This window comes from Manacus vitellinus, unplaced genomic scaffold (assembly GCF_001715985.3).
Source record: "Manacus vitellinus isolate BGI_N305 unplaced genomic scaffold, ASM171598v3 scaffold_17_pilon, whole genome shotgun sequence".
Taxonomy (NCBI): Eukaryota; Metazoa; Chordata; class Aves; order Passeriformes; family Pipridae; genus Manacus; species Manacus vitellinus.
The window spans coordinates 12,504,098-12,519,043 of NW_021939256.1; the positions used below are offsets into that span (position 1 = coordinate 12,504,098).

At 35.8% G+C, this 14,946-nt stretch overlaps 1 protein-coding gene across 1 annotated transcript in view; it reads right to left on the minus strand.

Moving 5' to 3' along the window:
* The window catches only part of ABCA13 (ATP binding cassette subfamily A member 13), a 165,809-nt gene that overhangs the window by 135,500 nt on the left and 15,363 nt on the right, over window positions 1-14,946 (minus strand). Inside the window, exons 6-12 of the mRNA XM_018069995.3 lie at window positions 13,603-13,766; window positions 11,924-12,039; window positions 10,752-10,885; window positions 8,818-8,982; window positions 7,606-7,808; window positions 3,707-5,651; window positions 948-3,166 (exon numbers count right to left, since the gene is read on the minus strand). Of these exons, the coding sequence (XP_017925484.2) occupies window positions 948-3,166; window positions 3,707-5,651; window positions 7,606-7,808; window positions 8,818-8,982; window positions 10,752-10,885; window positions 11,924-12,039; window positions 13,603-13,766 (4,946 nt within the window). The remainder of the gene's footprint in view (window positions 1-947; window positions 3,167-3,706; window positions 5,652-7,605; window positions 7,809-8,817; window positions 8,983-10,751; window positions 10,886-11,923; window positions 12,040-13,602; window positions 13,767-14,946) is intronic.

Sequence of the window (14,946 nt, forward strand, 5' to 3'; positions counted from 1 at the left end):
CCTTAGGAGTGCTAGAGAGTATCTTTGCAAAGTGAGCAAAATTGTAATAACTTCAGAAATACTGAGAACTCACAGAATACGCTGACTTAAAGGCAAAGAGCAGAATATACAAAACTCTGATAATCATCACGTGGGGAAAATAAACCACTTTTCTAGTATTTGCTTTTGATTTTTCAACAGATTTGGCTAATACCTGGCCCTGCTGACCACTGGTTTCACATATTTGCATAAAATCAACCATAAAGGTCCCAATACCGCATTAGAGCCATGCATCAACTTCAGTATGCCATTTCTCAGCTGGTCTATGTCAATAGACCAGTAGCTCCATCAGCAAGACACCCTAGAGCTGTGTGGAGCAATCATCTTGTGGGCTCATTCAGTATTGTTCAAATGCAGCAACTCCAATCAAAGAGCACTTTCATATAAGTGTCAGTAAACATTTTCCCGAAGAAGAGTTTCCTCTGCTGCTGGATTGCATTTGATCTGAGTAATCAGACAAAAAATTATTTGGGTTCAAGATTTTTTCAGAAACTGCATTTGTTAAACTGAACAACTTACACTGTAACCATAGCATAAGACACCAACAAATTTAAGCTGAAGAAATTTCACATACGTACATTTGGATATAGGAAAAAAAAAAAAAAGAACTCACACACCACAAAGCATTAGTTCCAAGCATTCCTTAATATTTAGTACCATAGCCAAAAATGGCTGTTGCCCACCAATAACTGTGGGTTCAATATTCAGACCTGTAAGAATTTGAAAATACAAGTATCTTCAAATATTTGCTTTTATAATAATTCTAAAGGCCTCAACAATATAAGTTGGCAAAAATCTGAAATGAAACAGTAATTAACTTAATAAAAGTTTTGACTGAGCTGTTCATAAACAGAGAGCCCTTCTGTCGTCAGTGCACTTGTGAAAATGAGTACGTAGAAAACTCTCACCTCATTTCTGCCATTAAATCCTTATGCAAATCCTTTAGTAATAGTCTTATTTTGTTCCTGTCATGCTCTGCAGTAGACTGAAATATCACTTGCAAAATCTCTTGCATGATCTCCAGAGTTCTGTTTTGGGAGTGAGTAGAAGCTTCTCCATATTGTGCGTTATAAAAAAATGAGTCAATGAAGTCAACTATCTGAAGCTCAGTATTGTTTGTATGCGAGGCTTCTTCTTTTATACCAGCAAGATCAGCAATCATATGAAGGAGACCGTTTAGCAAAACTGAAGTAGCAGAGTGACTATGATTCAGTTTTTCTCCACTGAGATGACCGTCACCAAACAACGTACCAGTGTAGTCTTCCTTAGACTTATTTTGGAAAAGTTCCAGAAAGTGAATAATGTCTTTGACAGCCAGCAGTAGGTCATTTGATGAACTTTCATTAGTCATAAGGAGAATTAGAGCATGTATTATTTTAGTATAATTTTTATTGTTACACTCGCATAGAAAGCTCTTCACAATGCCTTGCATATCTTCAAAATTTCTTAATATAGCATCTACAGATGATGTCTTAAACCACTGTATTAAAACATCAGGAGCCACTGAAGAGGACTGTCCAGTCGCTAACTTTAGTAATTGAAACCCTTGGTCTACCACCACAAGTAACTGTTTAACACTAAAATTCACCAATAAATTTTCTATGCTTGTAACTAGAGGAAACCAGAAGTTCTCAAAGTTATCAGATATATTGCTATTTTCATTTAAAGCAGATATTATCATGAGCATTGAGTATGTCTGGTTTCCAACAGATGACAGTGTCATTAGAGGCTGAATTACAGAAAGAAAAGAAATGACAGCATCTGTATTCAGGAGTCGAGAAACTTCACTGGTCATATTCTTAACATTAGTAAGAACACTCTTAAGTGATGTTCTTGAATGTCTGTTCCAACTTAGGCCACCATAAAGATGTTCCAGAAGATCTTTGGCCATCTCCATTTCTACCACTGAAACACTGCCCAGTATTTCAATGATTTGTAAAGCTACTTGGCTCTTTGGTGTGGAGGAACAATTGATTGTATATGTATTATTCACATGCAGTGGCACAGCATAAAGGGATAGCTCGTTCCAAAAATCTAGCAGCTCTTTGAGAACTGAGCCATTTAAATGATGGACCTCAGAAAACTTCAAAAGAATAGAGTTCCATTCTTTGATCTGATGAAAAAAGCAAGTCAGATTGAGAGAAATATCCATCAGAAAGTCTTCCCTAGAGCAAGAGAAACTGTCCTCCAGAGTGATGAGTTTAAGCTCCTTAATGACTTCAATGACTGCATTATAACTAAGAGAAGAATTGCTATGCACAAAGTCACAAGGTTTGACAGTGGGATCATTCTGAGGTGCTGCTGTTGTCAGAGTCCAGCAGAATGCTGCAGAAAAACAGTCAGAGACCTCTGCAGGTTTATCAGATATGTCTGCCAGTGACTCCAATAACATTAGAAGACCTTCTACTTGATTAGAGAACTCCTCATCAGTAAACATTGGCATTTTTTCTTCCTGAGTCAGTATGAAAGCATATATTTCAGGTAGTGCTTCTGTAGTGTTTCCATGGGCTAATCTTTCCATAAGGCTGATGACATCAAAGAAGAGGTTGAACACATCTTCTACATCATAGAGCTCATCCTGTTCAAAAAATTGTGTTATTTGCCATAAGCCAGTCAGGTTCAAATGACAGGAAATGTTCTCAAATGCATCCCACCAGTCTGTTAAAGTTCCTAACTCAGAGTTCTCAATATAAAAAGGTTTGATATTTTTAAAGAAACTATCTATATTCCTCTGGACTTGTTTGAATCTACTTGTCAGGAACTCAACATCCATGTTTCTCATGTTTTGCACCAAGGCTACCATATGCTTTAGAAAGTCCTTTTCATCTCTTAATGGAAAGTCAGTAAAAGTGAGAGACTTGAAAATTTTAAGTGCCTTTCTTACCAGTTCAATATTTAGAGCTGCTGTTTCTACCAGTTTCTGCGGAAATGTTTTGTGTTCACTCTGCAAGTTTGAGTCAAGTTTTCTAATCACATTTTGAAAGAACTCCATCACCAAATTGATATTTTTCTCATGTAAGAAAGGTTCAATCTCAATGTCTGAATGAGAGAAGTTGTTTTCTTGAACTTCAGAAGTTCTATTTTTCAGAAGAGTTTGAATTTCTGACAAAAGTTCCACTGATAAATGCTGAATGCGATGAAAAGGATTAAGGAGCATTCTCAAAGTACTGTTAAATCCATGGATTGACTGACTAAAATCAGTCTTATTTGACATATACGAGTGCCCCGCTAAATCCCTGATAACCATTTGCATTTGCCCCCCAGATTTATTTAAAAGTCTAAAAATAAATTCAAGTCTATTAATTTCATCTTTTACATAAAAATCAGGGAGAATAAATTTTAAAGGTTGTGCTATGACATTGAAATAAACATTTACACAAATAACATCAGAACGGGATAGGGAACATTCAGGAAGTATCAAATTAAAAATGAAATTAACAAAGTCCATCACATTCATTAGCTTAGCATCTGTCTCAGTGTTTCCCAGAGATTGCAGAAGAAATAAAATATGTTTTGCACTTTCAAGGTGGGAAGATGACTTGTATTTTTCACTGAGATTACTTAATCCATGTATCCATCTGTTACAATCCTCTGCTTCATCCACTGTACTATAGAAGTTTAGAAAGGAATTAAGATGAGGTGAAAAATTTGTTTGCAAATAGCTTACGTTTTTCAGACCACTGTTCAAAATTAGTTTGGTAATATTCTGGAAAATGCTGATACAAACTATATATTTGTCTCGAGGTACACTTTTTAAAAAAGCAGTTGTGTCATTTATCTCAGTAAGAATAATTTCAAGTTCCTTTTGTGAGAGCTTGAGAATAGTAGAAAGGGAATTTCCAATGGAAAATACACCCACACCCTTATCTTCACCCTCAGATTCTCCTGAGATAAAAATATCAAGCCAAGAATTCAAAAACTCTCCATTAACAACCTTCAGTATAGATTTCTGCAATTCAGTTATCACGACTCCCATCATTTCTAAAACACTTTCTAAACTGTTGCCTTTAAGCAAGCTTGTGACATCAAATGCATTGTTAAATACATTTTGAAGACTAGCAAGGAAAGCCTCAAAATCTTTCCAGTCATTTAAATTACCACCTTCTTGAAATACAACTTTTAATATCTTCATTGCTTCTCTTGTAGACTCAAGAATATCTATAGCTGTATTATTGCATAGCTGGTCATGAGTTGCATTTAGAAGACTTTGGGAGAGATTTGCCAAATCATTTCTTAGACACACAAAAAAGGTTGAATTCAAATTTAAGATTTTAGATGCTTCTTCAAAAATCTCTGTCCACATTTGAAGCCATGTAAAAGTGCAGTGCAAAGCAGATAGCACACTTATGTTATCTCCCAAGTTTGTTAGATTAGACAGGACACTGTCCAATGGAAGCAGAAGTAAGTCATAAACCTCTGCTGAATGATCTGCAGAAGTAATATTTGCTAGATAAAAATCAGTGCACCCATTATTGACCAGGCATTCTTGAGAGATATCAAGAAACTCAGCCAAATAACAAAAGGCCGCTGTTCGGAGCTCTTCATCTATAAATAAAATTTTAAGGCTGCTCAGAGTGCCATAGACCACTCGCATCTCTTTTTTTCCATTCTGTGCAACAAACTGGGCCTGAAACTCTGTGTAGTTGTAAAATAATAGTAACTTTTCACACAGAGACTTACTGGTGAGGTTCCAGAGAAGGTCAAAAGTTTCAGACAGAAAATCAAAAACTAGATCCTTATTTTGGAAATCATGCCATACTTGAAAAGATAACATATTTTTTGAAGTCTCATAAAGAAATGTTAACAGAGTGCTATTGTTATGAATATTTAAGACCAGTTCATCATTCTGATACAGAGAGAAAATTATTGGAACAAGTGAGGCCACATTAGTATTGTTTAACTTCTGGACGTTTTTGAGGAAATCATGCACAATATCTCCTAATTCTTGTATCTTAGACATAAAAGTTGCATTTGAGAGAAATAAAGAGGAGGTATTACTCAATCCAGGAACTGTGGTGAAAGACACATTGACATGATCACTAGACAATGATCCAACTTCATAGAGATTTCTTAGGAAGTTTTCACTTAAATGTTTTAAATGGTTCAAAGTAGTAACATTTAACTCTGACCAGTCAGTCAGGACATTTTGTAGCAACACCATACTTCTACTATGGATTTTATTTTCTGCAATGGAAGATATAATTCTAGATAAGTTCTCAATTACCTCCTCCTCTTCCACTTGACTCATATGAGAAAGACTAGAACCAAGTTCAGAGAAGAAAATTTCAACTATATGCCATAAAACTTCTGTCTTCTTTTTTGACCAGAACCTCTGAAGAGGCTGGAATTCTTTTTGTAGCTCATTATGGAGTTCAGCAACTGCAAGTGAGAAATTGGTGACAGATTCCTCCCCCTGAGCAAAATTTTTCATCCATATTATTATATTATTCAAGGCGTTTTCAATTAGAGACTGGTTTGAAGAAGCTGAGGAATCAAACATTATAATTTCTTCTATGGCTTCTACAAGATGAAAAAGATGATCTGTTTCCTTTTCACCAGAAATCCTTAAGTTTTCTTCTCTCTTCAAAAACTCTTTGAAAGATGTCAAAGTCCTGAAAAATTAACCATAAGTTTTTTTCTTGTTAGTTACCTAATAGACAGACAGGAATTGGTTATATATATAATTTATAATTTTTGAATCTAGGGCTCTTTATTTAACCTGAAGAAATTCCAAATATAATTTAAATAGCAGTCACAAATTAACCACCACAAAATCTGAAATAGTACAAATTGACAATTGCTTTGGTTTTCAAAAACGTGAAAAAACTCACTGAAAACTCACAACTTCATTCAAATCAAAACCTGAATGTAGGCAGCTAGGTTAAGGAAATGTGCATTTACCAGTAATTATAATCAAGTTTGTGAGTCACAAAGAGTCAAACACCTTGAGTATGTCACATTTTCAACTGCTGAAAAGAGTAAAGCTTTTATGTTCCACAGACTAATTATTTTACAGAAAGGAATATATCAATGTAATTGATCAAAACCTCTGATTTTCTATGAATTCTGAAGAATTTTTTGTTTTCCCACAATTATTGAATGCTAAAATATTCCTACTGTCTGGTTGATACCTGAAGAATGCTATTTTAATACCTACCAAAAAACCCCCCAACCATGAAATCATAGTGAAAATTAGAATGCTCCAACGGACATTTCCATTATGTCTGTGTATTTATCAGAAGAAAAACCATTTACTAGCTCTGTAAGATTGGTCAAGAGGAGGTGCACAGTGAAAAACAGCCTTCCAATGCAAGGGTCTCAAAGTTAAAGATACCTTATCCTTAAATATATTTTCTTTCTCTCCAGATTCAGGACTCTGCAGTCAAAGAGGTAAAGCACAAAAACATTGTGCAGTGCAAGCAAAAAGGTAAAACTGCTGAAAAAATATGGTTTTTTTCTTGTGCAGTCACTATATCATCTACTTTGTAGTTTCATTACAACAGCAGTTTCCTTCTATAAATAAGAACTAAATTCCAAAATGCACTACTAAATTATTGAATTACTTGACTGCAATCTCTCTCTTATCAGTATATAATGGATTGTATCTTTCAGATTTATCCTCAGATGTTGATTTGTATAGCATGAATCATATGTCCTCCAGTGGTAGTGCTTTATATGAACAAGTAGAGTTATTACAGGCAATGGCAAATTGAGGCCAACATTATAGCTCCCAGAAGCAATGCAAGTCATCCAGCATGCATTTAGAAAGAGGAAAGTATCAGATCCTGTGCTGTGCTGTATACCTTTCTTGAGGCTTGCCAATTCTGACAAATATTAACTCCTTTCACCAACAACTCAAGTCCTCTGTAGAACCTTCCGCATCAGGAATATTTTAATAGTTTGACAAAACGTATCATTCTAAGTATAGAACTTACAGCCATATCTTCATATAAACTGCTTACATTTGCCTTGAGTGATAAACCAAATGGAGAACTTGGAATAGTAAGAAAAGTTTAAAAACATCAAAAGAAACCACAGCCTCAGGGTGCCCTAGATGAGATTGGAAACTACATACATACAATTAATGCTAAGTGTTTAAAATTCTGTAGCAGGTTTCTGCTACAAGATCTTCTACACAATTAACATGAGTTTGACTTCTACAATAAAAATCCAAAATGTTTCAGATGCACTGGACTTGCTGTACATAAGAAGCATTACTGAGCCACAGCAACTCTTTATGGGAATTAAACTTTGTTTGCAGAACAAGATAAAGAATTCAGGTCCTAATTCAAAATACCCAAATGCTGATTCCTTTGAGTCCTGATCGTGTAGTAGCCAGGTCCTCTGCTGAACCTGTAAGTAGCTGTACTCTGAAGCACAGACTTAATTTCTTTTTTTCAGAATGTGTAAGCATTAGCACAATTATTTGACTGTATATGAGGTTTTGAATTACAGAATAAAAAATAACACCACAAAACAGAAATTAATTAAATGCAATGTGAAAATGAATATTCAGGTTGATCTGAACTTCATAAAACAAGTTGCAGAAAGATAAGTATAACTTACCAATCATGAGATGCAGTATATCCTTCTGAAAAGTAGGCATCTGATTTCTCATTCCATTGCTGGATCAGGGTATTTATGACTGAAAAAAGTTTCCTGGCTTCCCTTTCATCTAGAAACTGAGATACTAAATCAGCTATGAGTCTTCTAAGTTCCAAAAGGAGATTCTGAGGGAGACTGCTGCTGCTAAGCCATTGCTCAATTATCTGGCAGATTGAATGCAAAATAGAACACCTAGTTACAGAATCAAAGCTTTCCTATTCATACAGTACACAGAATTTGCATGTCTTTTAAAAAAATCACACAATTAACAGTGACAGTAAAATTTCTCCCTAACAACCCTCTAGACTCTGAAATGACTGACCTTATGAAGGCTGATTTTCAGTACAGTTTTGACTGACCTGCAAATTGGCAATGCTTGTTCATACAGAGAACTAACCTCCTATGTATTGGTGTCCCTGTCCAAAGACCCAAGAACTGTAAAAAGATGGCCTGAGACTGAAACCAATCAAAAGCTGACCTCCACAGTCTCAGGCTTCCCATACCAGAATTCTGCCTATACTGCCAACACAATGGAAGCCAGCAACCCTAACATTTTTTGGGGTCCATCTCACAAAGAGATGGAAAAAAGCCCCATATTTTAGTATAAAAACAAACATCAATGTTAAGGCAACTAGGTGTTTTCCTTAGGAAACATCTGGGTGTTTTATCTTTTCCTCCATGCAACTACACGCATGTCATTATAGAGACTGTATGCCAAGCTGTTCTGCTAGATCAGAATGCTGTAGTGGAGGTTTGCTTTCATCTCTTTCAACCTTCTTTTGCCTCTGTTGCCAGAGCTAGTGAAGGGGAATTAAACATAAATTAATTATTCATTAATTATAAGTGGAGGCCTCCAGTCATCTTTTAGTTTTGCCCAACATTCAGTCTCAGGTGGGACAGATCTTCCCTCTGACAGGTCTCTGCAGTGCAGTATATTTCACTATATTCCCTGTAAGATTGCAAACCTGAATCTCAGTTAATGAGAAAATTTGATTTAAGTGGACACACGGTGATAGATTATACTTCCACTGTAATGATTCTTTATAAGGATTACTTCATCGTATTAGCAAGATGATGAGAATTCATGAAAATAACAGATCTTTTAACTAAGTTACTGCTGACAGCCTACATGCAAAAATTACAGATTCAATCTATTATCTTATTAAAATGTACCTGTGTATAAAGTCTGAGCTTGCTGACAGCGTGAACAAGATACAGTTTGGCCTCATGCCGTGCAGAAATGCAGCCCTGTCCATTATTCTCTTTGTTTGCTTCATCTTCTGGCACACTGGACAGAGCAGAGCATACAAACTGCTCCAGTGTCTCTCCTGTGGGAATCTGGCAGGGACATATGAAATTAATGAGTATCTCAAGAGAGCTGCTGAGTGTTATCTCTGCTATCAATTTACTTATCTAGCAAAAATAAGAATATCACATAGCCTTCTTCAGTGAGAACAAAGCCCCCTCATATTCTGGGGGCATATACTTCAAAGTACTCCACATGCAGCAAACTGTTGTACAAAATACCAGCGGCCCCATAAAATAGGCAGAATGAGGAGGTGCACAGCAAAAATTTCACCATGTAGCTACACCAGTGTTGCTACTTCTACAGTAATTTGCAGACTGGTGCTGAACTAACTTGACCACAATACAGTACACCTACAGTAGAATAACTATATTGGAACAACTTTACAAATATAAAAATTATGGATATAAAAAGCATTTAGTACAATGATACATCTCAACCAAAGACTACATGCAGCAGAGTAGTTTTAAATTGAAGTTTCAACAGAGTGGCCAAGAGATCAGAATTTTTCCCCCATGGACTGATTTTTAAATTCTGTGATATTTATTATTCCAAATCATATAAATATTATTAAAGCATACAAAAATAGTTCCATACATTTTAATTATTATTATCATTGTCATTCTGAGGTACTTCATCCTAACTCCTTTCAATTTTGACCAGAGAATTTATAAAAATTTTCACGGATGTTTTGACACCAAACAAAATGGGGCATTAGATGCAGAATTGAAGTGCTCGAAACAGACATTATCCAGACTTCCACCTTTCCCTTCATACTTTTTGATGGTCTTCAATGCTCTAACACAAGGACAAAATATTAAGATATTAGCTTAAATAGTTAGTAAGTGAGTAGCCTGGAATTTCACAGTCAGTCATGGCTACCAAGCTGCAGTTGAATTCAGTTCAGTTGATCAAATAAACCATCACTGATATTTCATTTAAAGGCCATTCAAAAGTCAAGGAATTTTTATAATTTATTCTTTTGTTTAAATCTACTATTTTTACAATAAGCTCTTTTGGAATATAACTAAGCTCTATCTTGCAAAGAACAAACAGATTTCACATAAATATTAACATGTTTTACTAGAAAAAACTGCGGACTTAAGTAGAATTGCAAAAGAAGTTTCAAGATTTCTGCAGTTCAAAAATCAGACTACCACAACAGTTCACTTTAGTCTAGAAGATAGGTTAGAAACTCCTCTCTGAGGAAAGAGATTTTCTTCTAAGTTTGATACATAACCAGTATATTTGATTAAGGCCCACTGAGCAATAAGCAGATAAAGCTTCTTGATTAATTCCCACTGAGACAATTCAGTCAAGTATATTCATATCAAGACTGCACAACTGAGAAGAAAAGATTTTTGATATGCTTTAATTTACGCACAGAAGACACAGGTATTCTTTGTTCAGCAAACCAGACGAAAAATGCAACTAGCCAAGGTAATCCTGGTAGATTCAAATCTAGAATTTGGTTTGAAAGCTTAGTGGAGCAACCCTCAGAATTCTCTACAGGATTGGGTAATAAACCTGGGACTCTGCCATACTCAGTTGTGACTTTAGAGAAGTATAAATTAATCAATGTAAACAACTAGACCTATCAGCATCTTCATGTGCAGAAATTTCAGCTGAAGCTAAATACATTTCTTTTGATGGGAATGAAGCCAGAATACTTAACAGTCTTGTAGTTGCTTCATAAATCTAAGATATGACCACAGCTTCTGAAAGGCATGTAAAACCCCTTTAGGGTACAAATAAAACAAAATATTAAAGAGAAGGACACCAAAATTTTCAACCAATTTACCTTTGTTAATTGTGCTGTATAACTTAGCAGCTTCTCAACATGAGGACCGTCAAAACCAAACCTGGATTCAAGTTCTGCTTTCACCGCAAGTGGATTCCACAAAACATCTCCAAAAGAAAGATTGTATTGAAAACCTGAAAGAAAGGAAACCTTCTATTTACATAATTCCTTCTTTTTGTTCATGTTGTTTCTTGATGATTCATACTTGATGAGATTCAAGTACCACGTTCCCAGTTTTTCAGTGGCTTGGGGGCAGAAAGCATGTATCTGAACACCAATTTCACTAGGATAAAATCCGTGATTGCACTAGTGGTAAGGTCACTTGATCTGATGGTATTTCAATAGTTGATATGATGATGGTGAGATGTCCTTGCACAGTGACTGCCAGCAGACTCGGCAGGGTGCCATTCTAAACTGCACATAGTCATGCAAATGTGTATGTATGGACTGGATATGAATCTTTGCCAAGAAGGAGAGCACCAGGGCAATACCAGAAATCCCAGAGAATTCAAGTTCATCCTCTGTGCAAGGGCTCCAGCACATCTACCTTATACCACTTCAGCCTTTGTTTTGGCAGGTGAAGTGGGATTTAGACAGCATATTACTCTTAGCCTGACCTTCAATGCTGAGAACACAGCTGCACCTAGAATCTAATTGTGTGCTCCAGTTTGCCAGTGAAACTTGTTCCTGACCTTTTCTTGAGGAGTTGTCCTGGGGCCAGCCTACCTTCTCCAATTAAACTCATCTCCCATAGTGAAGCAGCAGATGGAGATATGTAGCCCTTCAGCTGAGAGCAGAAGTTATGAGAACAGAAGAATGAAGTTTAAAGTAAGCCAGTCATAATGCTTAACATGCATGTCCAAAACAAGATGCTATCTCTCTATCAAATGGAAGAAATTGTCCTTTGTATTGATTAATTTTTTCTCTGAAATTCACCACTGAAAGACCATTCTAAACATGATGTACTAGACTAATGTGCTTTGTTTATCAAATAGTTGCCAGAGTCTGATAAAATTTAGTTATTAGCCCTTTAAAAGCAGATCAATAAAGAAATGAGCTAGTACAGTTCTTAGACACCAGAAACTGAGCAGAGGATCTGACAGTTACTAATTTTGCATATTCCCAGCATGCTAACTAGATACTTCAAAGAAAATCTTCAGCAAATGTCTTACCTTCTAAGCTCCTATCTTGTACTGATGCAACAGTTAAATTCAGTGCTATTTTCACCACTTCATAGAAATTTTGGCCTAACGGCATCATAGCTAAATCCTTCAATGATGCTAAGGTACTGAAAGAGAAAAATAAAACAAAAATCAATCTCTCTATACAACCAAAAAACCTGAAAGGACTTGCTAGAAAGAGATGGCCTTCAAGCAAGTGAAAAATAAACCACTTTTTTACTGTTGAAAAAACACTGTTGTTTTATCAAATTAGACTTTTCATGAACAAAACACAAAATGAGATTTTACAGTTAGAGTTTCACTCAACTTTCATTAAGGAAATGTCTCCTAGGAGTCTAATGTCCTCTAAAAAAAGAGAGAGAGAGAGAAAATGTGAGCATATCAGCAAAAATAGGAGCAAAACCACCACAGTCTCCCAGTTATCCCTACGACAAGGCAGGATCAGCACAGAATACTTAGATTTTACTTCCAGTCAATCTGCAAGGAAACAAAAAAGTATTTTTAAAGCAACAGAACATTTATACTCACAAGAAGTTAAACAAAGCACAATAACAGAATGCATTGATAAAAGTATATCTATTGAATTTCTTACAAGTTCCAGTCTCAGTCAACTTATTTGTGAAACACATTCTTTGTTAATGTAGCTGTAGCTGTAATTTACTGCTTAAAGTTTATGTCAAATTTACCAGTTATTTCCTACAGACTTATCCTTTCTCATTATGCAAATAAGAATCCAGTTTTCCAGAGTGGTTCAGCAGTTTCCAACATATTCAAGAGAGGAAAAAAAAAAAAAAAGAAAAAAAATAACCTGGTCACATAGGTGTGAAAAGTCTCTTTTATGTACCTCTGAGAGACACAGTAAGCATGGTACAGCTCAGAACATGGGAGATATAAATTTAGGAACCTTTCTGCTGGCTAAATCCTACCTTAGATAAGAATGTAAGATAGCAAGTCACAAAGTAAGCATTGGGGTTTGTGGTTTGCTTTCCAAATTGCATTAGTGATAGAAAATTTGGTCATTGAAGGGCACCAGAGTCTTAAAAAAACTCCAAATGAACAAGGCACAAAGATCCATATGTAAACATCTGAGTTGCCTTGTATTAATCACTCACGTAGCCAAGCACCTACACAGCTGTTCATTTACTCCCTTCTCCCACAGGACAGGAAGAAAATAAACGGAAGGCATAAAGACTCATGGGTCAATCTAGAAATAGTTTAATAAGTGATGCAAAAGCTGTGCATGCAAGTGACACAAAACCAAAAATTCATTCCCCACTTTTCATCAACAGCCAGATGTTTTCCGGGAACCAGGGTCTCCACATGCCAGCAGTTGCATGGGAAGACAAACACCATAACCATGAACACCCTTCACTTTTGTCCTCTTGTCACTCTCTCCATGCTAGAGGCTCAGGGTAGAGAATTTTCTACCGAGATTGTATTTACAGATTCATAACTTCACTCAGCACAGCAGCCAGTGGTTACTGTAGTCTGTGCATACTGTTGCTGAAGAAGAAAAGAAATAACCATAAACTTACAATCAAGTTCCTCTTTTATCTCATGAATACTTGGATGCTGGAAGTTGTTTATTTTATTAAGTAGCCAGTGAGAAGAACAAGAATTGCCAATAAAATTTTAAAACGGAGGACTTTCAAGAACGTAAAAGTACTCACTTTTGAATAATCTTTAGAAACTCTGCTATGGAAGCTAACTCATCTTCTGTAAAAAAGCTGTTCAGTTCAAGACGAGGGAGTGAATGCAGAAAGTTCCAGAAATATGGCTGTTTGTACAGATTTTCTGCTCTAGAAATCATTTTCTCTGCTTCATTCAAATCCATCTTAAGGTGAAAAAAAAAAAAAACCACCAAACAATTACATGCAACACTTCCATTAACAGGAAAAAAAAAATTAAAAAAAGAGTGCCTGTTATTTCCCCAACCCTCTTGAATTTTAAACCATTTGAATATTTTTCCTGAGTGGAAACATACCTCTAGCTTTGGTAATATACCACACCATTTTGGTCGTACTTTGAACTTATGGCAGCTATGTTTCAGATGTGTTTCTTTGCTCTGATGGAAAAATGGACCTAGGAGAAGAGCTAAGGAATCTCTTTCTTTTCAGAAGTAACTCTTCCCCAATGAGAAGGATTGTCTTTTAGATCTCAAGCACAAGGAACTCTTTAGCCCTGCAATGAATTTCTAAGTCTAGGGTATAAAGACCAGGGGACTGCCCAGGACAAGCCATCCTTGCAGGGTTTGCAGGGGTCTCAAATAATGATTTATAAAAATTAAAGATTAACTGAGATAAAAATCCTTCCTTTATAGGACTACACAGTAAGATGGCTCTGCAAAAAAGGGTTTATCACACTTGTTTACTATGATGTCTTTGCTTATCTAAATTAATATTTCAATAGGGCTTTTTTGGATAATGGTGGCATGAACATAGTTTATACAAAAAAGAAGCTTGTGCATACAAACTCTGTTACTAGTAGTGATTGGCTGCTGTTAACTAAATATTTTCTTAATGTTGAGGAATACATTCTCTCTGTTTTATATTCCCAAAATGAAATTTGATATTGATATGTCTCCTTTCAGTCAAGCATCTTATGAGCAATTAAAAATGTTACTACAAAAATGCCATCTAATTTCAAGTTGTAAACTGGAAATCCAGGTTTCATGAAGTAGCTGTTACAGTCAATCAAATATGGGAAAATTGACAGTAATGGAGATCTATTACAGTGGCCATTCAGCCTTCCTTTCGTTGTTGAGAATGCAAGGGCGAAGGCCTAATGCATTAGGGACAGCACAAAGACCAAATTCATTTCACATTAACTGCCAAAGAGATTCTGGAAGGAATTATGCTACGTCTTGCACATCTCTCCTTTTTCATCCCCTTGCTTGCCCGATTTATTGGATCACAAACCTGAATTCAGTGTTATCCCATCCAAGCAAGAGCCTCATCTCTTCAATCTCACTCAGTCGTTTTTTACATTTTGGGTTGGATTTCTATTGTTGTGCT